At 33.8% G+C, this 24,410-nt stretch overlaps 3 protein-coding genes and 1 long non-coding RNA gene across 4 annotated transcripts in view; all 4 read left to right on the top strand.

The window, feature by feature from the left end:
- Window positions 1-499: 499 nt before the first annotated feature.
- On the top strand, window positions 500-2,309 carry LOC136812597 (uncharacterized). Its single transcript, XR_010847369.1, has 2 exons — window positions 500-784; window positions 1,739-2,309. It is a non-coding gene; the product is annotated as an uncharacterized lncRNA (long non-coding RNA).
- A 207-nt stretch (window positions 2,310-2,516) lies between these two features.
- LOC136812595 (post-GPI attachment to proteins factor 3-like) lies at window positions 2,517-3,597 on the top strand. The gene has a single exon (XM_067069124.1). It carries the CDS (start codon window positions 2,577-2,579, stop codon window positions 3,498-3,500), a length of 924 nt encoding a protein of 307 aa, XP_066925225.1. The 5' UTR covers window positions 2,517-2,576; the 3' UTR covers window positions 3,501-3,597.
- Window positions 3,598-4,076: 479 nt separating this feature from the next.
- Window positions 4,077-24,410, top strand: part of LOC136812599 (phospholipid-transporting ATPase ABCA1-like) — a 55,559-nt gene continuing 35,225 nt past the window's right edge. Inside the window, 20 exon segments of the mRNA XM_067069126.1 lie at window positions 4,077-4,225; window positions 4,746-4,848; window positions 5,120-5,261; window positions 5,669-5,835; window positions 6,416-6,531; window positions 6,949-7,032; window positions 7,421-7,492; window positions 8,600-8,707; window positions 9,357-9,422; window positions 9,920-10,310; window positions 10,706-10,840; window positions 12,615-12,802; window positions 13,295-13,387; window positions 13,854-13,937; window positions 14,262-14,487; window positions 15,042-15,156; window positions 15,541-15,853; window positions 16,122-16,442; window positions 17,341-17,545; window positions 22,617-22,789. Coding sequence (XP_066925227.1) covers window positions 4,139-4,225; window positions 4,746-4,848; window positions 5,120-5,261; window positions 5,669-5,835; window positions 6,416-6,531; window positions 6,949-7,032; window positions 7,421-7,492; window positions 8,600-8,707; window positions 9,357-9,422; window positions 9,920-10,310; window positions 10,706-10,840; window positions 12,615-12,802; window positions 13,295-13,387; window positions 13,854-13,937; window positions 14,262-14,487; window positions 15,042-15,156; window positions 15,541-15,853; window positions 16,122-16,442; window positions 17,341-17,545; window positions 22,617-22,789 — 3,189 coding nt within the window. The 5' untranslated portion in view covers window positions 4,077-4,138.
- Window positions 18,415-19,734, top strand: LOC136812603 (probable G-protein coupled receptor 34). Its single transcript, XM_067069131.1, has one exon. The coding sequence runs from the start codon at window positions 18,620-18,622 to the stop codon at window positions 19,634-19,636; it is 1,017 nt and encodes a 338-aa protein (XP_066925232.1). The 5' UTR covers window positions 18,415-18,619; the 3' UTR covers window positions 19,637-19,734.

Genomic DNA, 24,410 nt, shown 5'->3' on the forward strand with positions numbered 1-24,410 from the left:
AAAAATCATCTATAAGGTTTAGATTACAGCATTTTGCCACATGCACATGGCACATCAAAGGCCCACTATCATTCCTCGGTGATGGGAATCAGCCCTCATCTTTAAAGCTCTAGGGTTGACAGTGGCAAATTCCCCATTAGAATATCAGATATACTTTATTTCAGATGAATAGATATCTGGGTGAACCTTAAATCCAGGGACTTTTCAAGGACGTTGCATGCTGTAATAATCGAGCTTTTTACTGATTGAAGTAATTAATCATGTAATATTGATTTGATAGTTTGGTTACAAGAATCAGTCAAAAGATTGATTGATATGGCCTGGAAAACAAAGCCAGCAAATGACTACAATTGAATCAATTAGATTATGATTAAAACCACCAAAATATTCCAATACTAACTAACTGCAACAAAACTGTGCTGCTACAAGAATAAAACATTTTGGTTTTATAGTGATTTTATATGCAAGTCTTCCTGACTAAAATTGACTCTACTTTTTTAGTGAAATATGGAATAAAAATAGATGAGTACTGAATTCAATATGTCCCTGATCAAATTGAAAGGATGAAAAAGAACAATGAAAAAGATAAGAATCAGTATATATGGCGTCTTTTCTGAAAAAGACCTTGAAACAAAAGGTTCAAAAGTGGGCCATTTTTGGATTGGGATTTTACCTAGTTGGTCTTCAAGGCTTTCATGCAGCAGGCCAGTTCTTTGGAAACAGAAAAAATTGGCCTGTCACTGTTGCAGCTTTTGGGGCATTTGGGTTTCTGTTGTATAATCAGGTATGTATGGAGAACTTTATTCTTTTTGGATTTGAGACAATTCACAGCCTACTAAAATTAAAACTCAGGAAAATAACTGTTAAACAAATTGATAAGAATTAACAAAATGACCAAACAGCTTTAAATTCTGCTCCAAAAAACTTAGTAGTCTGTACTATACCTAAAATGGATTAATTTTCGCGTGAACTGATTTTTGCGAGACGAGAATTAAAAGATTTTGCTGATTAATTGTCACGATTCAAGGGTTTTCAAAATTTTTGCGTGGATTAAATTTTGCAAAAATGGCCAAAATTCTCAAAAAACAGAATTAATTAACACAAAAATTAATCCACTTAGGTAATCGAGGGGGGAAAGATATAGCTTAAAGCAATAACTGGTTGGGAATAATGTTGTTCAGATTGATGTAATGTAAGCTTTGTAGAATCTTCTAAAACATTGAAAATGAAGATGGAAATGAAAAAAAAAAGAATGAAGATTTTTCAGCTCAACCAAAAACTTTTATTTTATACTTTTCTGAAAATTTGAAACCTCTGAAAAAAAGTCCACATGTGCAATAAATTGCTAAAAATGGTCGAAATGGACCTTTAACAAGAAAATATAACTTTGAAAAGTTGTATGAAAAATCTGAATAACATGTTTGAAATCAGTGGTTCAAAATTTTAGAAAAGTATTATAAATTTATTTGGCAGGGTAGAAAAATTTTTCATACGGTCATACAAAGTACAAATTGGTACTTGTTGCCTCTCTGCTTAATTCTGAATATAGATAATATTATAGGTTAGTGGAGTAATCCATTGAGAAAGAGTGGTGCCTTCCCTACCTTTTGGAATATGTATATTGAAAGAAGGGCTTTTGGGTCCCCTTGATTGATTCATAATTGCTTGTCTTATTCTGCAGGCAAGAATTTTAAACTAGTTTCTAAGATTATTGGTTTACTGTCTGATTTCTTACCAGATGAAAGCAATCCTTGTGACTTTGGGCTGTTTTGTCTTGGTCCTGGTTGTTTTTGTCATTGCAGTTGGACTAATGTTACCAGAGCAAGGCTATGATGGAGAATTTCATTGGGACCCTAGCGACGAGGATCTTGATGATTTTGATGAAAATTAGATTCTCTATTTACTAGTAAATACATCAACCAGTTTTATTGTGGAGATTTCTGAAAAGCTAAAATATATACTGATTCACAATTGAAAATAAGAATAGAAATGTTAGCTTAAAATTGCTATGGTAACATTGAATTACTCTTTAATAGAGAATTTAGCAAGGCTTGGGCAGCGACATTTTGATTTACATTTAATTTTATAACAGAAGCTGTATACAAGGAGAGACTTTTGGAGACTTCTATATCATCACTGCAACACCTTAATGTAAATTTTCTTGTATATGCTGGGAGGCTCAGCCACACTACAGTAGGAGGATCAGCCAGATACAATAATGTTCAATACAGTGATAACAACTTACTACCCTTTTAATGTACATATAAAATATGTAATTTTTACAGTAAAACTCTCCATTTGATTATTAACACTCTAGAGCTTCTAATAAAGTTACCTTACCCATTAAAATTAAGTGCCAGTTCCTAAATTTTGAATTTCCGCCCCAAATAACAATATTTTGTTGCTTTCAGGGAAGCAGGCTTATTTAATCACTTTGTCCAAAACCCAGTACATAACTTATAAGAACCTGGCAATCTTATATTATTGAGCCCTTGCTAGTCTTGCTGGTCTTAATCCAGCTCAATCAATAAAAATTCATTTATTTTGAAGAAATCACATTGTAGGTACACCAAAAAATGTTTAGAGAAAAGATTTCCATTTTGAGTTTCCAATTTTGGATTTTGTTGTTTTTGCCACTAGTGGAATGCTCTCCAGGAGATCGTGATCCACACTTTCAATTATGCTCTAGAAAATGTATTGTAAATTGCATCAATCAGCAGCACAGCTTTCTGTCATGGGGATGTAAAGGAGAATGTGAATATGATTGTATGTTTAGAATAACTGATGAAAGAACAAAACTTGGCCTTGATATACTTCAATACTATGGAAAATGGCCATTTTATAGGCTTTTCATTATTCAAGAACCAGCATCGTTCATATTTTCTGTCCTCAATCTGGTGTCTCAAATTATTGGATGGATTCACTATTCAAAAAATGTTGACAGCAGCTTCAAGTTTTATGGACTTGCCAAAGTGCAATCTTTTATCAATAGTGTTGCATGGACATGTGCTATTATATTTCATACACGAGACACTTATTGGACTGAAAAAATGGATTATTTTAGTGCAGCCGCAGTCATTGGGGTCTCACTTTTCACCTGTTTTTCACACATCATTGGAGATATGGAATCATTTGCAACAAAATTTATTGGAGCACTAATATTGTCTGTTTTCTCTTTCCACATTTACTATATGGCTTTTATTCATTTTGATTATGGATATAATATGAAATTCCTTGTATCAAATGGTATTATTAATATCACTGTATGGTTTATATGGTCTTGGATAAATAGAAAAAAACGACCAGTTGGCAAATGTGTATTGGTAATGGGAGGCACCTTACTACTAGCATCTTTAGAAGTTTTCGATTTTCCTCCTATATTTTGGATACTGGATGGACATGCACTATGGCACTTTGGAACTATTCCTATACCTTTTCTATGGTTCAGTTTTTTGACTGAGAATGCTTTATTTGAAACATCAAAATCTTCCTTAGATTGATTGAAAAATTGTTTTTTTAGAATTAGTTTTCTTCTTAGTTTGTCATCATACTGTACAAATTATAACGTGTCACTAAATTAATTTTTTGAAAGTACAGCCTTGGCAAAAGATAAAAGTCAAGAATAATCAAAGTTTTAATATCAATCTCAAAGACAAAATTGATTCTGAATATTTTTTTAACTTTGATAATATTATTAATCCTTTACTTTTCTACTTAACTATTAGACATTGAAATAAATTATTTAGATAATTTTGAATACTTTATGGTTAACACTTAAAGAGAAGAAAGTCTTGCTCAACTTACCATAGAATTTTTAATATAGATTTTACAACTATTTTTTAAACTATCATTTTATTTTCATGAATTTTAAAGAGAACACTTTACTAAAGTTAGTTTGGATCTTTCGTTTTCTTCTTAATTTCCATTAAGTAATGGAAATCCATCAATTTTTCATGAAAAAAGATAGACAAACATAGAGAGTTCTTTTCACCAAGTCTAGGGAAAAATATGTTTCACTAATTTATTGAAAGACTCTAGAACTATTATCTTATTATATTATCATTTTCTCTAGTGGCAAAAAAACATTAAATAAAAGTAATATTGAAAAATGGTGAAATCTTTGTGAAGCAAATTGAACATGAAAATGACTGGTTCTTTTCGTGATTTCTTTAAGCAAGTTTATATTTTGCTTTGGAAAAACTTTCGCTTACGCAGGAGACAGATTGTAAGTATGTTATTGAATCCTAATTTGTTCACTTTATAATAAACAGTTATTAGACAAGGTCGAATCCAATATGCAAAAATGGGCTTTGCCCAGTCCAAATATCTTTTCTTGTTGCCCAATATTTCTCATATTGGATGAGACTGCGTCCAAATAAATTGTTTACTATCCATTCATTCAAATATTTCTCGCTTTCAAGAATAATTCAATTTATAAGCTCATAAATCTGGTGGTCTCTTTGTATGTTTTGATACTTTCTATTTTGTGATCTAACGTCAAAAAGAAGATGCACAATTGTCATCAAATTGGTTGCGTGGCGTCAATTCTTGAAATGTATAGCCCCACACCTCCAAGGACGCTATATATTCGAAAATACTGGAAATTAAAAAAGCCAATCAAATGTCGCTATTTTTGTGTGTCAGATAATAAATGAATATATATCTTTTACTCAGCTTTTGTACGTTTTGCGTTTACACAAATCTTCAAATTAGGACATAATCCTATGTTTTTTTACATCTTTCAGTTTCGAAATGTGGTTGAAATAGTATGGCCACTTGCTATTTTCATCATCTTGGCTGCTGTTCGTAAGAAAAGATTACCAGAAAAAATGCCTCTTGAACACGCAGGTATGATAAATTTTATAAGAATGGGTGATTTTGAACCTTTGTTGTAGATAGAAATCAGCCTAGTCAAGAGACTTCTTAAAACATGGATTCTTTTCTTGATAAGTAAGCATTGTACAATTCAGAACTTTGCTGAAATTTCAGTTTTTAATTCCAGCCATTCTGTCCTGATTCACCAAAGCCAATCACAACACTCACTCTAATTTGAGAATCTTGGTTATCATAAGAAAATTTTTGAAGTTGGTGTAGAAAAGATTTTTTAAATGTTTTTCAGGTTTTGAAGGTGCTATCCATTACAACCCAAGAGCCTTACCATCTGCTGGTGCTTTGCCTTTTCTTCAATCTCTTTACTGCAATTATCGTGTTGATGAAATGTTGGAGGAACCCCAGGAACTACCACAGTTTACTTCATCAATGTGAGTAAATCTATACTGTTTATTTATTACTATGTACCAAAGATTTTTATTGTTCGCCATTTATTATACTTTTCAGAGAGTCTTTAAAAATTGGACTTGAATACACCTTTTCGACCGTAGCCGCCAATTGCCGTGCGGGCATTTTTTTGTCCGCTTTATCCTATACTAGAACCGTCCCAGTCCTTTTTTCGCACCTATTATAGACAATAGAAAAATGAGTCAAAACAAAAGAGGATTGGATCGAGTTTATGGAGATACTTGAATAATTAAGTGGCACGCGCCTGACCGCGCGACTACGGTCGAAAAGTTGTATTGAACTTAAAGAAAGATATTACCCTTTTATAACAAGTTATAATCAGATGTGAATAAAAATTTAATTTTCAAATGATAAATATTTTTATCTCAAGTGGCTACCAATTATTAAATGACCTACAAGCATTTGCATCAAATCAAACACAAGTGAACATGTTCAACCGTTTACAAAACAATGTGACTCAACTTTTGCCAGAGTTATCAGCTGTTTTCAATGATTTGAATGTATCAGGATTGCTGGTCAACGGGTCATTTAATACAGGTAATCTTTCTCTTGATGACATTTTATTTTTGTATATTAGGTATGTGATGATATTTTGTTTTATTAAAAATGGAATATTTATTAGAATTACACAGTATTGGATGACAATGATTAAGATCAAAACATGTCTCAGAAATAAAAATTGACCTGTTGGTCAAGTTTCTTGGTTATGTTTTGTCACTATGGTTTATGGTTTTAATTCATTACAGTGTTCACAGTTCTTTAGTCTCACGCCAAATTTATCAAATAATTGGAAGTCTGGTCTAATTTGTTTTGTTGAATTCATGTTCTGTTAGAGATTTTAAAGATTTATTGCAGACTCATTGCTAGCACAATGAATATCCTAAATTTGTTAGTTTTTTAATGTCTAACAATTTTTAGGCCAATTCCCCTTAGGGGATTGTCCAATTTATTTATTATTATTATAAAGACTTTGCTGTGACCACTGATACCATAAATTTGATAAAACTAAATCAGTGCAAAGGTTTAACATTATTGATAAAAGGAATATTCAGTAATAATAAACTTTTCATTATAATGCTTTAATTTATATTTGAAACTGTCAATTTAAATCTTCTAGACATCACACTTCAAACTTTGCTTGGGAATGACGCACAAGAGTTCTTAGACTTTCTGGTGAATACAACCAATGTCCCTTTAAACACATCTGAAGCACTTATTCAAAGTAGAATCAATGTAAGTTGTTGGGCTCTTATGATAAATTAATCACATTCATTGAATTGAATATGATTGCATGGCCAACTGTCACTATCAATCTGTTTTAAAAATAGATTTAAGAAAACTTTAATGAACAAGTGTGACTCAATTCAACTACAAAATATTTGATGGCAGGGTTTGTGCCCCTCTTTGGTCTTTCATTTGTTTACATTCGACTTTCCTGGTCAGCATAAACTAAAAACAACATTAGCAAGCCTTTTTTAATTTTCATAATTTTGTTTTTTTCCTTTGAGTATATGGACAATTTCAAAAATTTCAATAAAATTTTATATGCAGAAATTAAAAAGCGCCATTAAAATGGGATTTGATTGTTTCTTTGATTTTAATTGTGTGATGTTTATACCAAGGAGATATAATGTTTTTCTTACTCATTAGGTGACAGGTAGTGTTGAGTTGGTTGAAGAATTTTTCCCAAACCTGACAATTTCTTCAATACCTGAACTTCTTCAAAAATTACAGGTAAGAGTTTCAATATTATCACAACCCTATTAAACGGAAGTTGAAAAAAGCCCTTTTATAATGAAAACTAGAAATATGACATTTGGTAACCTGTCTCACTCCAAACATTAAAACATTTTCAATGAAATTCAACATTAGAGGAGGCTAATAGAAGCGTACCAGATTTCCTTTTTTTAAACATTGTTGTACAATCAATACTCTCTCTAATTCGAACCTGTACTTTACGAATCTTTCATAAATAAATAATAATCCCCTGAGCTGGAAACCAGTATATAGCTGTAATTTGATTTTTTTTTAAATCGAATTCGAAGACCGAATTAGAGAACGTAGTATTTTAGAGTACGAGACTTAACTTATAACTTTTTTCAAATCACATTGTTTATTTTAGGAGATAAGTAATGAAACATGCACAAACAAACGAATCAATAACATTTTGATCTTCCCAGATGGATCGGACCCTGTAAGTTCTTTTAAACAACTTAAAAAAAAAACATTTTTATTCATCTTGACGTTTCGATGTTTGCTTTACATTAAAATATTAAAAGCAATGAAAATTGTATCAAAATTTAGATCTCTATAGTTTACTATTTCAGATTTCAACATGATTCGTTTCGTTAGGGAAAAGCTGGGGGTGGCTCTTCAATACACGTTTTTTTATAAGAACAAACTATATAAGAACATTATGTTTCTATGGTCAAAATATTTCGAGCAAGTTCAGAAGATTTCTTAAGCAATCACACAAACAACTCACAAAACCGTGAAAATAAGAACATTTTTAGGTTTAAAAATTATGCATGCTCTTAAAAAAAAAGAGGGAAACCTTTCAATCTGTTTGCACTTTCCCTACTAAAGTCTGTCTCGAAATAATTTGCAGCTGGAGAAAAAAATGGCTGTAACTTTTGATAGAATTCGAATCAAGTTGCGGTTTTGTGCTCGTTAAAAAGATATTCGTGAGTGGAATATTATCAAGTAAAAAAAATGAGAAAAAAAAGGAAAATGAAAATGAAAAATGAAGAAGAAAAAAATCAACTTCTTGTAGAAATGTGGTATAATTATCATTTTCACAGGAGTGATTCTTCAATCTTAGATCATTATCACTGTCATAAAATTTTTCAAAAATATTCATTCAATCAAAAGATATCAAACAAAATTTATTGCTGGTTGACTCTATAAAGTAGTAAAAAACGACAAAAAAAACGAAAAAAACTGCCTTTTGTCGATCAACCAGCAATAAACTCTGTTTGATATCTTTTGATTAAATGAATATTTTTGAAAAATTTTTTCACAGTGATGATGATCTAAGATTGAAGAGTCACTCCTGTGAAAATGATAATTATACCACATTTCTACAAGAAGTTGATTTTTTTCTTCTTCATTTTTCATTTTCATTTTCCTTTTTTTTCTCATTTTTTTTACTTGATAATATTCCACTCACGAATATCTTTTTAACGAGCACAAAACCGCAACTTGATTCGAATTCTATCAAAAGTTACAGCCATTTTTTTCTCCAGCTGCAAATTATTTCGAGACAGACTTTATGAGTAAACTATGAATCTTTATTTCATAGAACACATTGACTGGTTTGATTTGCAATCCAGTATTTGATTTTCAAGTCTTTGAAGAACTTTCAACTCTGAGCAGTAGGAATATGAGCTCTATCAGGAGAACAATACAGGTATTTATTTGTTGCTGAAGAGCTCAATCCAGGGGTACTAGATTTGCAAGGCAGCTGATACAGTATGTCAAATTTAGAAAATTTACCCTATGAGAGATATTTCTCAATTTTCAACAGAAATTTTTCAACTTTGGTCCCAATTTATGACTCCCAATTTATGAAGGAGTCAACTTTTGAATTTCGTACTTTTCGGGACCTATCAGAGACTCAATTGTTGTTTTATGGCTTTTCTACCCCTGTGAGAGACTTTTGAGGGTGTGAAAAAGGGACACTCGCACATACCTGACATCCATTCTGCCTGAATACCACACCCCCGAAGCTCAATGTATTGAACAATCGGCTTCTCCATCTAATATGCTTACATCTCTTTTCTTCCATAATTATGGATCTTTTTTAATCCAAAATACCCTGTTTGTCATTCTTATGCCTATGCGTCAGTTGCTTTAGTGTTTGAGTCCAAAGTCCGACACTGTTCTAAGAATGAATTTGCAGCATGGACTGGAGAATCTCACATTAGTCCCCAGTTATGGAATTGAGGTCGTTGTGCCATATCTGTGTTGACATCCTAAATATGATAAGTGTAAATTTGTACAAATGCTCATCTTACTATATTTTTTAAAGTTTTTTCTCAACCTCTGCTTCACTACAGGCGATAGAAGATATTCAGGAAAGATTGAATAGAATTATCCCAGAAGCTCAAGATGCATTCTCAGAGGTTGGTTAAATTGAAGTTGATTTTCGTAGCACTTTTTTGACTAGTATCCATCCATGCTCAAAATTTTCGAAAAAAAACAATTACCTCAGATTACACAGTTTCACGCATGTCTTAATTGGTCTGATACAAAATGTTTAATACAATCTTGTTGACAGAACCTTTAAAAACTTTGGAAACCTATGCAGACACGTATAATTGTGCTACTATAAAATGTTTTTAATAAGCTCGAAATGCTAAGTTAGCATTTAGCATGAATATGCGTGCGCAAGGAAAACTATCAAAATGCGCGAAAGTTACCTGCACCATGAGTAGTAAGTCAGTAACAAAAACATCAAAAACTTATCGTGAACAAAGTTTTTTGCTTGGTCTTCCTGGCCATTCTTTCGTCCAAACAGCTATCATATATTCTTGAAACAAAATGGTCGTAGAGATTCGAGGTTTGATTTTCGAAACTTTTTAGAAATTTTCACAATTACAATAATTATTGTTCTATATAGATTCAACAACTCGAAGGTTATGACAGTATTCAAAAGATATTCCAAGACTTGCAAAACATTAGTCGAGATTATTCTTTCACATACAACAACGTATCAGTCATGGAATTTTCGTACGTCATATGCGGTGGTGTACCAAACATGACACAATTTTTAAATACCACAACACAAAAACTGCCACAATCAAAATCGCCAAGCACTGCACCACTCAACATGTCAACCAATGGACCAACCCACACAACCACAACAGCGACCACTACAACTCAAAAACCCATGACAACAACCACAAAACGATCTACTACTGCTAATGGCTTGAATGATGCATCGACTACGACGCCTGGCAAAATCACCTTTAAACCTACAAATCCATTTACTTCATCTACCAAAGGCAAAGGTATTATGAAAATTATCTAATCTTATTTTATAAAACTGAAAACCAAATAAAGCTTGGTATGAGATTTATTTATTTTCTATTTACATGTTTCTCACAATCTTTTTAAATTTAAATTTTCAAAATTTAAAGGAATTACTTTTTCTGTTCTAACGCATTTTTGGTAGAGGTGTAAAAGTAAAGACAGTGAAATCATTGTGAAAAAACTTTTGCAAGGTTTATTCAACAATCCCTTAGAAAAAGAAAATCTAAAATATTTCTACAAGATGACAATAGGTAGCTCGACGTTGAAAATTATTTTCTTAAAGTAGCTCAATAACTCAGCTATTGTTAAGGACGAAATTTTGTAATGGTTCTTTTTTTTTAAATCTTCATGCATGAAATATTTTTTTCTCTAGAAACGTGTAGTTCGATAGACCCATCAGATCGTGTAGATTGTGGATGGGGTGGCATCAGTGCAAACGAATGTCGAAAACAAGGCTGTTGCTATGATAGCACCATACCGAAAGCCAAATACTGTTTTTGTGCTACTAGTAAGATTTATACTCCAATTCTTAAAAGTATTATTTTACATAAGTGTTCCCGTAACGAAAAACAAAAGCCGCAAAGATGTAGATAATTTCTTGAGATATATGAGGAAAATAATAAAGATCAACACAAAAGTACCGAAGTATCACAGCGTATTAAAAACTTTTTATTTTTACATAAGTGTTCCCATTTCATATCAGACACATATTTCATATCAGGACAATGTCTGCCTATTGTTATTGTGCTGCTGGAAAAAAATGTTTTTCTTTTCCTCTTTCTGACCAATCTTGCTCCACATTCGTGTCAATCCAATTTGAAAAAGCTTATGAATTAAAGTTGATGAGTAAGCAAACGATATCACTCTTATTTAAAAACAAAACCTTTAAGAACAAAGTTGATTGGTATGAACTTGAATCAATATATTATTGTTGTAATCAATGTTCTTGCTTTCTCATTGATGAGATGGTTTGATATGATTTAACCTGAATATTTCTTGATTCTAATAAAAACTTCTTAATCTTCTGACTAACTATTTTTGAAACAAATAAATTACGTCACGAACAATACTTGTCTCGTATTCAACCAATTACCATGGCGATTATGTCTCTTGAGACATTAGATTATTTTTTTTGAATAGAAAGTAGTTTTAATAAAATCAGCTGGGAGTTAATCACCATGGCAATAATTTCAGAACGAGGCAAGTGATGTCCGTAACGTAATTTATGAAAAGGTCTATTTCCAACTTTAGAATTGTTTTGCTGAAGATAATTGGAGTTTTTTATTCAGATCTCTGTTACAGAAAAAAATTTTTTTTGATTGATGATAAAAAATTGTATATCAAAATACTCGGACGTGTTTTTCTATAATGGCTAAGGCATATTTGATGCTTAAAAATGGTTGAAAACGACATGAGCATTTTCGATTTTTTATGCCGACATGAGCATTTTCGATTTCTTTGCCGATGTCGGGATATGCCGACATGGGCACTTTCGATTTCTTTGCCGATGTCGGGATTTGCCGATATGGGCACTTTCCATTTCTTTGCCGATGTCGGGATTTGCCGACATGGGCACTTTCCATTCCTTTGCCGCAAAATTTAACACTTCTACAAAGATTTTGTATTAGATGGTTTGAAATGAAAAAAGATATTAGTTAAAAGCTTTTCTATGTTGAAAAATAACTATTCAACAATGTTCAGCTCAAAATTATAGTCCTTGGCTGATACTTCATATATTATTCAGAAAATGAAGTCAAAATTGCTACCTTTTTCCCATGTCGGCATATGCCGACATCTGGCAAATAGTTCGAACCTTCTTTTTTTCCCGTGGCAAATAGGTCGAACTTTAAAAAATACGAACGGCAGTTAAAGGGTTAATTTGTACTAGTAATAACATGGTTTAGAGGGTGTTTTCAATGAAACGAGGGGTTATTAATCCAAAATCACCCGAGAATACCATGTTATTCCGCGTTAATTATATGGTAAAAAAAATAATTGAAGAACACTCAATCGCTATTCTTTTCGAAACTTATAAATACATTCGAAACTATAAAAAAACATTCGACTGACACTCTTATTTTGATTGGCTTAAAAATTTCGTACGATATTTTGTTAACCAATCAAAATATCGTACGATACTTTTCTTTCAACCAATAGAAATTTTTGTTTACATCAGGGCGATTACAAAAAAGCGGGGCTATTACGGATTTATCGCCCGCTCGTCCTTTACAAATCTAAGCTAAATGTAATCAACCATATAATTAAAATTTCAAATCTTATAGCAAGCAAAGATTCGTGCTGTGTCCGAAAGCGAAATTTCATCAAAGCAATCGGTGGACCCAATACAACCGGAAACGATCATGTCTTGGTGGAATTCATTTCCAAACTTCTTTCATCTCATGTATTGTATGCACCGAACAATAAAAAGACCAACCAAGTGATGCAGAAGCTATCTTCTTTCATTAACACTGTATGTTGAATTATTCTTAGAGATTCTTATTTTGTTCTTAAGACTTAAAAAATTGAAATTGTCACACTGTCCCATGCGGGGGTGTCATTCTTGTTAGGGGTACTAATTTGAGAGTTATGTTCGATCTAGTTAGTCTCCGATGAAGAAACTCAGAGATGAATTATATTTCGGTAGTATGTAAAGTATCCAAATTCTACCAGATTCTACAGAAACTTTGTCATTAAACGCCCCTCGATCGAGAAACGCGTCCTTCAATCGAAGGATGTCCCCCAAAAGATGCATGTAAAAGTATAGTCATTTGTAAATTAGATAGATAGAGTCGATATTTTACGTGGACAGTCCAGTAATCTAGGACTTTAAGAAACTCTTTCGATTTTTTTCATGGAGTCCACGGCCAGCCGGCTCGGCTATCAGATTAACTGAACGGAGCATTGGTAGGAACAGATTCGACCAATCGGTCGTCGCTCCTTCAATTTTACTTTTCGATTTCAGTTTGGTTCTGGATTGAAGTCAGCAACAGACTTGTTGAGCAATGCTATTACCTTCATGGAAACATTGGAGCAGAATGAAGGTCTTATTGAGCAGGTAACAACATTTTCAGTTCAAGGTTTTTCAAAAAAACTTTACACAGTGAGCTGTCCCCAACAGGTAAACCATATTCAAGTAAAAGGGAAAAAGTACTATTCTTTTTACATCCTTACAAAGCGACATGACGAATTCCCCCGGGACTGTATTTAAAGAAGTCAAGTGGGTTTTTTGTAAACATTTTCAGGTTAGGAATTTCATTTCAATGTTTTTAACTGATGATTGTGGTCGGATGACACAGAAATGCCTTGAATAAATTTCTAATATATTTTATTAAAAATAAAATGAAATCGTTTTTATATCTGAACTTTTTGATGAAAACATTCGGAAGGATCAAACAATTTGAAGTCAAGTTTTAGTTTTGATTGAGGTAGGTCTTCATTTTGGAAACGAATAAAAACCACCTGGTAATAATTGGCTAAACATTTACATCTTGACCACCTCCTGATTTTCGAATCAATTTTAGCTGGAAGAGCTTTCTCAACAGCTTGACTCACCAGCAGTCCTCAGAGAATTGGATCAAAGTCGTTTTGGAACTGAAATCAAACAGGTAAAGATGTAGCTTTCTTTTCGTATGAATTATTTTTGTTTGATTTAAGTATAAAATCTATCAAAGCTTTTAACATGGACCCGTCAACCTCCTCTGAGGGGTCCAATTAGATATAGCGTTTTATGGTTTTAAAGACGGTGCAAAAAGTGAAAAAAAAAATCCCCAAGAAAGTTTTGTTAAACGGCTCACCGAGACCCATGTATTAAAGAATTGATTTACTGAATAGATTGAAATAGATGTTAATATTCTTATTGCCTATGGTTAGAAAAAATATCCTGCTTGTCATTACATTCTAAAAGCTAATTGCCCCCTCCCTCATTACAGGTCATTAACATAACACGTGAACTTCGTCAAAACTTCAACATCAGCAGTACAGCAGAGCAACTAACCATGTTGACCAGTTTTGCCAAGACGGCTCAAGCATCTCTACAAGATTTCAACAGTGTTTTTGAATGTTACAATTTAACGGATTTCTTCCGACCAGTTGATACTGAAGAAGAAATTATTACGTATGCAACGGAGAATCGAAAATCTGGATTCTTCTTGTCGAGTAAGTTGCTCCGATTGTTTACAATAAAACATGTAGAAAGCTGTTTTTGGATAATAGTAGTGTTCGAGCATTAGTTTTGTTTTGAACTGTTTCCATCAATGATCTTCTTTGATCAATGAGTCATTGATATATTTTCAAAAATTATGTCAGGAATGACCATTTCTCTTGTTTTTATCCCGCTTGAAACTCTTTTAATCATATAAGAACATCATTTCTCGAGGGCCAAAATGTTAACAAAAAAACATGAAAAGTTTTGTGTCTGTTACAGTTAAATCGCCTACCCATACCCTATTTTTTGAAGATCAAACCCCATTGCACATTGGATTATTGCCGAATCTCAAAGACTCTCAATATCAGACAGTCTCTTTCAGGATTTTTGCCTATTTTAAATAAACCCAGGAGTTTTTGAAATTACACCGATCCCCCCTGGATTCTTCTGACCTCCTCAACATGAAGGGGAGAGAGTTTGAATTATTTTCCTAAAAGAGCTTAACCAGTTTTACAGACCCCCTGCACCTGAAGCCATGATATTCATTATCTTCCCTTTTTTCTAGGTATCGTCTTTATGAATCTTGATAACGACGACAACATACCCTTTCCTAAACATGCCAAATACAAAATCCGATATAATCCCGATTATATTCCGACGACTGCTCGCATCAAAAGCAGGTACGATTTTTTTACTATCTAACATAAAAGAACTAGGCTGCTTATTCATGAAAAAACCGATCATTATTTTGATAAAAAAATACATTATTAAGCTAAATTTCCTTCATATTTTTAAATGTAAAGATTAGTGACAAATGCTCAGTTCTGGCATCCACCAACGTATTCGTGCTCCTTATACTATCTGGGGTTTTGTAAAGGTCTGCGATTCAGATTAACTTTGGGGAGGGTGGGTTTGCCGTTTGAATGCCAAGGATACATACATCTAATATTTTTATAGTTTTTTTGTACTAGGTCAACTAATTCGTAATAAAGACAAAAGCTTTTTTCTTTCTCCAACACCTGTTAAACGTCTCTGCAATATCATTTTGTCAACTTTCATTTCAGATACTGGAAAGCAGGCCCTGGCCCGTGGGGACGTATTGGATTCCAAAGTTACCAATATTTGAATTTCGGCTACGTCTTTTTGCAAGATTTGATAGAGAGATCTTTGATGGAAATGATGACTGACAAAGAAGTCTTAGAGCCTGGAATCTTCGTTCAACAGTTCCCATACCCTTGTTACATCCGTGATAGATTTATCGCTGGTCTTGGAAACTCCATGCCGTTGTTTATGACTTTAGCATGGGTTTACACTATCTCCATGATCGTCAAAAGTGTCGTCTACGAAAAAGAACTACGTCTTAAAGAAGTCATGAAGGTTTGTACCACATTTTTAGGTGTTTATTTTCCCCTCGAAAACAAATTCTTTGGGGAACTCACCAACTTTTAAGAACAATCCCAGCCGCAGATTTCAGAAATAGCTAAGACCATGATAATTTTCAAGTCGATAAATTAAGATAAAGCATATTAACAAACATCTTTATATATATTTCAGCCTGCAAATGACGAAACAGGCGACCCTCAGACAAAATTTTCTGGCTTTTATAAAGTAAAGTGTTTTATAATTTGATAATTCCACTTCTTAGGTGATGGGTTTGAGCAATTCAGTACATTGGGTGGCATGGTTCATCACCAGTATGGCAACAATGTCCATCTCAGTCATCGCATTAGCCATATTATTGAAAACTGGCAAAATACTCATTCACTCAGACATGTCTGTGATCATATTCATTCTGTTCATGTTTTGTTGCTCGTCCATCGCTCTGGCGTTTATGATCAGTGTTTTCTTTGGTAAAGCCAACATAGCGGCTGCATGTGGTGGTATCATTTATTTCTTCACTTATTTACCGTACCCTATCACATTATGGTTTGAAGAACAAATGAACTTCAGTCAGAAAGGGCTAGCGGTAAGAAGATCCCCTTTTTTTGCTAAATTCTTTTCAGGTTTACAAAAGAAGTGATCTTTGTTATAAAAATCGAAAAGATTCTCCACTCATTATTTTAATTCTTGTTAAATTATTGACACTTTAGCTCTCTCTAAAGTTACCCTTTTGAGCGAATTGTCTGTAAAATCTGTGAACTTGTTACTCTTGTCTCCCGAATAGACGTCCCCCCCCCCGCTAATTGTTAAGAGAAAAAAAATCCATCCCCCGCTCTTGTTAAGACCCCCCCCCCCGCTAATTAAATTCGAATAATTCAATATTTTATTACAGTGTAGATAGACCTTAAACTTGTTAAAATTTTCCTTTTTGTTAGTATTGGTTCTTGTTTTACGTGTTTATTTGTTAAGTTTCTTTTTTGTTGTTGAAATTGATACCAGTTAGAAAATAATCTGTCTTCAAACTACCCCCCCCTCTTATTCCATCCCCCCCCCCCCCCCGCTTATTAGAATTTAGAAAATTTTCCTACCCCCTGCTTATTCGGACCCCCCCCCCGTCTATTCGGGAGACAAGAGTAATTTAATTGTTGAAGTATTAATCATATTGCAATATGGCAAGAGGAAATCCTGACTTAAAATTTTTGACAGGTCAAGTTTTGATCAAAACTTAATCTGAAATAAAAAAGAAATCATTTTGTGAAATAAACCTTATCGGAGTTTTTGATTTTTCTAAAACAGCAATGCATTGTGGGATTGTTTCGGGGATAGAATTCCCTCGAGGAATCCCTAAGAGATTTCTATTGTAATACCCCGAAACAATCCAACAATGCAATGAAAAATTAAAAACTCCGATAAGACCTATTATACAAAAGCATTGAAAATAATCATTTTATCACAGAGGGTGCTTTCGGTATTTTGTTTTTCAGTCCTTATTTTCGACAACGGCGTTTGGGATGTCTTTCAAATACGTTGCTCGTTGGGAAGAACAAGGCATCGGTGCACAATGGTCCAACTTCTATGAAAACCCAATGCCCCAAGACACCTTCAGTTTAGGATGGGCTGTCAATTTCTTGGTACTGGACACTTTCTTATACTTGATATTGATGTGGTATTTTGAAAACGTCTTGCCAGGTAAGAATCCCAATAAATTATTAAAATTTGGTGTTTCGGCACTCTTTTTTTGTCTCCACACCCAGTATCTACGGCTAATTTTCTAACCGACCGCTGCGATGGAGTGTTGGTGAGAGAGGGGAGACGACGAGAGAAGTGTTGTTATTTATAAATCATACTTCATCGCAGAGGTTCCCAGACAATGTGCACATATTGTACTACGAAGCGATAAACGTGTGGATACACTCTGGTACAGAGTACACTCTTTTTGACATAACAATAACATCCTAGTTCGAGCTAGATCACAAGGAAAAACAGTTTTTGTAGCAAGGCCGTCGTTGACGATTCTCATTTTTATCATGCTAAAGTAAAAATTCATTATTAATCTTCCTGTTGGTACAGTATTTAAAGCTATTCTTCCAAAAATTTGCTCAACATTTCAATCGTTTAAATTACTAAAATTGGATGCTTCGACACTCTTTTTGGCATAATATCTTATTTCGACCTAGAGCATGATGAAAAACAATTTCATAACAATGCCTTCGTTTAATAATATTTTATCACTTTGGATCTATTCAACGCAGCAACCTTATATGGTAACAGTTGACTGAACAGGAGGGGTGAGGGGTTTATTCCCTTTTCTTTTTTTGCGCTAGACGAAGTTGAAGGTAGAACACCCACCTACTCTCAGCTACCATTTTATGTTCATCCTGCTAGTGACGTAATCTATTGAAAAATCCGAACCTCGTGGATACCATAAAAAATTCAACGGATAGATTCACGTGCGGCGGTGGTTTTGATTCTTCTCTACATTGACGTGATTTTTTCTCTCAAATCTATTCAAATGGAGGGTTCATTTTTCCTCGTCTATGAAAACATCAAAACAAAAATTTCTGTTCTTAAAGAAAACCAACAACATAGTTCAGCATGGTAGACGAATAATTTAGACAAAGTTTTCTACTAAGCAACAAACAATGGCAGAAGGGACAAATTGTATCATACAGACTGATATTATCCCGTAACACATGTTGTATTATCATATTACTGTATTACACGAATTATAAATGACTCCAGTCTACCAACAACACGAAAATAATGGAATCTCAGAATTTAACTACTACACCAAACTTATGGGATAAAAATTTCGAAAACTATGTGCTTCGAACAAGCATCGCGTGTCTACCGATCGGTGTGTTAGCCTGTATACTGAACACCATTCAAATATGTGCAATCATCCAGGCTAAGCGACAGAATCATAACAAATCACTTACAAATTCGACCGTTTTTATATTAAATTTGGCCATATCGGATGCGTTAATTGGATCTATTTTGTCTTTATACGCTCTCAATTTTATTTATCTCAGTCTGGAGAAGAGACTTATGATTACCGGTCGACTGCTTTTACATACAGTTGGGACACTACTCGTTTCTATTGTATTCCTCTTTTTCATTACAATGGATCGTTTGTATGCGGTAACTCGACCGATTCAGTATCGAACGAACAACAGCAGATACTCTATATACCTATGTGCATTTATTTGGATGTTAAAACTCGCTTCAATTATCATTTCTGAGATGAGATATTTTGGAAATCATCATATTTTCGCTATTTTTTCGCAAGTTTTACCAATCGTTTTATTGCTGGTAATGTTTGTATGTTATTTGGTTATCTGGAGAAAAATCAAAAGATCTGAGTATAATGTTGGAAAGATGGATGGACGGAAACGACATTCGAGTAAAGAAAGAAATTTTACCAGGCTTTCCAGTGCAATTGTGGTCACTTTTGCATTATGTTGGTTACCGTTCGGTATAAATCGTTTAAGAGTGTTCATTCATGCTAGTGATATGGCTGTATTCACCAACTACAATTTACTGGAAATCCAACAAAGAGTTGGCCAGATGTCGCCTGGAGAATTAATACTAACAACATTCGTTCAGGCGTTGGTTACTTTGAGTGCTGTTACAAACCCTTTACTTTATTTTGCCATTCTTCGAGGATGCTGTAAGAAGTTATGGTGCTCTTTATGTTGTCGTGGTGAAAATGTAAAACGAGATTTTCCGCCGCCTGGCTTATCTAAGGAAAAAGCCAAAGAGACGACTTCGTCTATTTGATTCGGGTGTTTTTAATGTTCATCTAACGTTATATATATGAATTTTACGGAAGTTGTTTTGACGTTTCTACAAGAAGGGAAAAAAAGATTCACTAAAAATGGAAAATATTTTCAAGACTTTAAAAATGTTGAATATTGCCTTCTTTTTCTCCCTCAAAGGGTCATGAAATTCTTGAAATTTGGACTAAAATGTGGAAATAGTCTCTCTAAGGGTGGTAAAAAATGGACAAAATATTCGAAATTCAACTTCTCTAAGGGTTTCGATTTTCGAACTTTGGATCGAACATAGCAGTCATCTCGCAAACCTAGTACCCCCACCCCGGGGGGCAGGGAAGGTCAATTGTACTATGGTAACTCTTTGTAGAAAAATGAAGATTTTTAAGTGGAGTATGAAGTTTTTCTGTAAATGTTTGATTTTTTCTTCTGTCTTGATCATGTACTTTGTAGATTGTTAACTGTGTACCTGAAGAGTGTAAAATTATTTGACGTATATTATATATTAGAATAAGCGTAGCGTTATAAAATCTTAAAAAAGAATAGCCTATGATGAGAATAAACTTTCTCATTTGCCATGTAAATTCATTATGAATCTTTTTTGTTAGAGATTTTGGTACAATATATCGCACTTACGGCCATCTTACCAAAAGCTCGCTTAACACCCAGACCGATTTTCTGAGCACTGACTGGTCAATTTGGAATAATTACATCACACTTTCGAGATTTCACCAGTGTGATCTTTCTAGACTTCTACCTATTCTTTTTCTTTTCTGTTAAATATTTTAATTTTTAAAGGGACATATGTCCCAGTAGTAGTAAAATGTAAACATTGCGCGAACCACGTGTCATTAAAGAGAACAATTAAAATCATGTGTCCAAAACAAATTGTAAAACAATTGAACAATCAAATATAGCCATATTTGGTTTGATTTTTGGACCTACCTCCGGGTGCCCCGGTGGAGGTCCTATAAATTAACCCATGTCCGTTCGTTCGTTCGTTCGTTCGTTCGTTTGTTCGTTCGTCCGTCCGTCTGTTACCAGCTTTTCTCAGGATTGGCTCATTAGTTTTTTTTGATTTTTGGCACAATGATGCAAAATGGTAATGCCCAAAATGTGACGGAGCCCGATTTTCGAAAAAAAATCATTTCCGGCCGAAAATGCCGGAAATATGCCGGAAAAACCGGTTTTTTGGCATTTTCTCAAGATTTCATCATTAGTTTTTTCTGATTTTTGCCAAAGATGGCGTATTAGCAATGCTCAAAAACTTGGCCGAGTCCGATTTTTGAGAAAAAAATCTTTTCCGGTCGAAAATGCCGGAAATATGCCGGAAATCGCCATTTTTGCAGATTTTCAACGGACTTTTTCCTTATATTTCGTTGTTTTTCACACAAAAACATTATTAATAGCAATGCCCACCATGAAGGATGGTTCATTTTTCAAAAGAACTGAGTTTTGAAGCCGGAACTTTCTTAAAATCGCCGGAGCAGCCCATTTTCGCCGGAAAAACGGTATTTCTTGATTTTCTCGAGCTGTACTTTATATTTTTTTATGAAATTTTGCACACTGATGCAAAATGATAATACCTAAAATGTGACGGAGCCTGATTTTCGAAAAACATTTTTTTCCGGCAGAAAAAGCCGGAAATATGCCGGAAATACTGTTTTTTTGGTATTTTCTCGAGATTTTATCATTAGTTTTTTCTGATTTTTTGCACAAAGATGCGTATTAACAATGCTCAAAACATGGCCGAGTCCGATTTTTGAGAAAAAATTTTTTCCGGCGGAAAATGCCTGAAATATGCCAGAAATCGCCGTTTTCTGGGTTTTTTCATTAGGCTTTTCCTTTTAAATGGTTGTTTTTTTCATTCAAACACATTATTAATAGCAATGCCCACCATCAAGCATGTTTCAATTTTCAATAAAATTGAATTTTGAAGACAGAACTATTTAAAAATCTCCGGAACAACCTATTTTCGCTGGAAAGACAGTATTTCTTGAATTTCTCTAGCTGTACTTTATATTTTTTTATGAAATTTTTCACACTCATGCAAAAATGTGTCGGAGCTCGATTTTCGAAAAACATTTTTTTCCGGCCGAAAATTCCGGAAATATGCCGGAAAAACCGGTTTTTTGACATTTCCTCGAATTTTCATCTTTTGTTTTTTCTGATTTTTTGCAGAGAGATGCATATTTGCAATGCTCAAAACATGGCCGAGTTCGATTTTTGAGAAAAATTTCTTCTGGTGGAAAATGCCGGAAATCGCCGTTTTTGCAGATTTTCATTGGATTTTTTCCTTATATTTCCAATTTTTTTCACACAAAAACATTATTGATAACAATGCTCACCATTAAGCATGATTCAATTGTCAATAAAACTGATTTTTGCGACCAGAACTTTCTATTTATTTTTTCCTTACAACCCTTTCCTCTCCCCCCATCAACAATCAATGATGAATTTATTGCGTTATGCATTTTCGCTAAACGCTATATTTTCTGACTGATTTTTTTCATTTTTCTCCTCGCATTGCTATCTAACTTTCATCATCAGGTAGGTCCATTCAGCATCTAGCTTGTTTATTTTGACATGTGACATTTGTTTTGATTTTGCTGCATACAGTTTGTTTACAAATTTCGCAAGTACTGTTATGTCCCTTTAAGGAGATTGCCAAAAGTATACTGCTCCATTTTCAAATAAAATTATACAGTTTTCTTTGAATTATTAAAACTTTTGATGAATTCCTCTCACGTAGCATATATCAAGATTTAGATGCCTCCACCCCACCCTAAAAATTCAGGTCTCCTCCTAAAATCTAGGTACCCCCTACCAATCCGAGATCGTTGGGTTCCTCCTAGATTCAGTAGGAAGACTGACAGTGTCTCTAGAAATCTTGGTTTATGAATAAATAGTTTGCTCCTTACAAACGCTTTCGTAAGATCAACATCCTTATACCATTTAAATAAAACAATATTCTAAATTCCCTATAGGTGAATATGGTATACCAAAACCCTGGTATTTCCCTTTCACGAAGACCTATTGGTGCGGAGACAATGGGAAAGGCAGTGATAGAAGACCACCTTATCGTCAAGTTCGCGTCAGTGATAGTAATATGCATTTGAACAATGAAGGATATAGTGAAATGGAGGACACTAGAAGCCAGGTAAATTGTTTTCAAATTTTAAGGTTTTAGGCGAGACCAATTCAATTGGTTGTTCTACGGGCAGATCGTTAGCAAAATATGAGTCGGTCGGCCGATAAGATAAGAATAAGATTTTCGTTAATCATGGAAGGTAATTAGGCTTTAAGTAATATTTTCAAATAATCTTGGTCGAAAATTCATCATTCATCTTTGATGGAGTTTGTAATAAAATCTTCCGTGCATAGAATTCACGATTCTAGATTCTTTTCAACTTTTTTAAAGAAATTTGTGGCATAGGAAATTCAATATTATTATTTTTTCGTTTGCAACAAATGCTGGGTCGGTCGCGCCCGTAGAACAACTAATCATAAAATTGGTCTCGCCTTTATTCAGTATATTTTTAATATCTGTTTTATTTTTTAAAAAACATGGTTTAACGTATAACAACTTGTAACGATCTGTAACGAAACTTTCTGTAACTTAACAACTTTCTCTCTTTTCCGCGACTCGTGATCACAAATTTTGAGTAATTGTTTTACCAATACAGTTGTCAATTTTCCTTATTTCACCCTCTATGTGTACTAAAATTCTTAGTCTGAATCGCAGACCTCTATAGACATATTTCCTATAAGAAACTCTTTTCACTAGAGGATGAGCAAAAGCCTATACTCTTATCTCCCGAATAGACGGGGGGTCCGAATAAGCAGGGGGGTAGGAAAATTTTCTAAATTCTAATAAGCGGGGTGGATGGAATAAGAGGGGGGGGTAGTTTGAAGACAGATTATTTTCTAACTGGTATCAATTTCAACAACAAAAAAGAAACTTTAACAAATAAACACGTAAAGTAAGAACCAATACTAACAAAAAGGAAAATTTTAACAAGTTTAAGGTCTATCTACACTGTAATAAAATATTGAATTATTCGAATTTAATTAGCGGGGGGGGTCTTAATAAGAGCGGGGGGATGGATTTTTTTGTCTCTTAACAATTAGCGGGGGAGGACGTTTATTCGGGAGACAAGAGTAAGATTCTACAATATTGCTGGACGGTCGCGTCGATCATACGAAAGTGATTCCCCTTAAATTATTTGCTAACTCGTCAATTTTAATTCACAAGCTTTTTCACATTGAAATGACACGGATGTGGAGAAAGATTGGTCAGTAATAGGAAAAATAAACATTTTTTTGCTTATATCAGCGTAAATATAACAATAGGCAGACACTGTCCTGATATGAAATATGTGTCTGGTATGAAATGGGGACACTTATGTAAAAACAAAACCTTTAATGATTCGAACGATCAGGGGTTAAAGAAAAGGGTTCGGTTTATTCAAAGTGAATAATAGAAAGTAGAAGAGAAAACAGAACATGGTGTTTTGGTTTCTGAGAATGCACAGTACAAACAATACCCAACGGTCTTTCACATAGAGAAAAGCCAATTTCGTATCTATGTTTTTACTTTCAAAACGCATGCGTAGATTTTTAATTATAAAAAACCTTAGTCGGTGTTGTCCACAATATACAAATAGCAGTTGGGTGGTCTCACTTTCATTGGGTCGGGGATAGGGACGATGAATTTATCGTTCTTTATTCGATTTTTTTGTTGCGAATTTGCGCCCCCCCCCCCCCACTCTATCCGTTCT

This window comes from Clytia hemisphaerica, unplaced genomic scaffold (genome assembly GCF_902728285.1).
Source record: "Clytia hemisphaerica strain Z4C2 unplaced genomic scaffold, Clytia hemisphaerica genome assembly, whole genome shotgun sequence".
Taxonomy (NCBI): domain Eukaryota; kingdom Metazoa; phylum Cnidaria; class Hydrozoa; order Leptothecata; family Clytiidae; genus Clytia; species Clytia hemisphaerica.

Excerpts from the sequence above, each read along its gene's own strand:
- LOC136812603 (XM_067069131.1), top strand. The coding sequence starts at position 18,620 with ATGGAATCTCAGAATTTAACTACTACACCAAACTTATGGGATAAAAAT.
- LOC136812595 (XM_067069124.1), top strand. The coding sequence starts at position 2,577 with ATGTTTAGAGAAAAGATTTCCATTTTGAGTTTCCAATTTTGGATTTTG.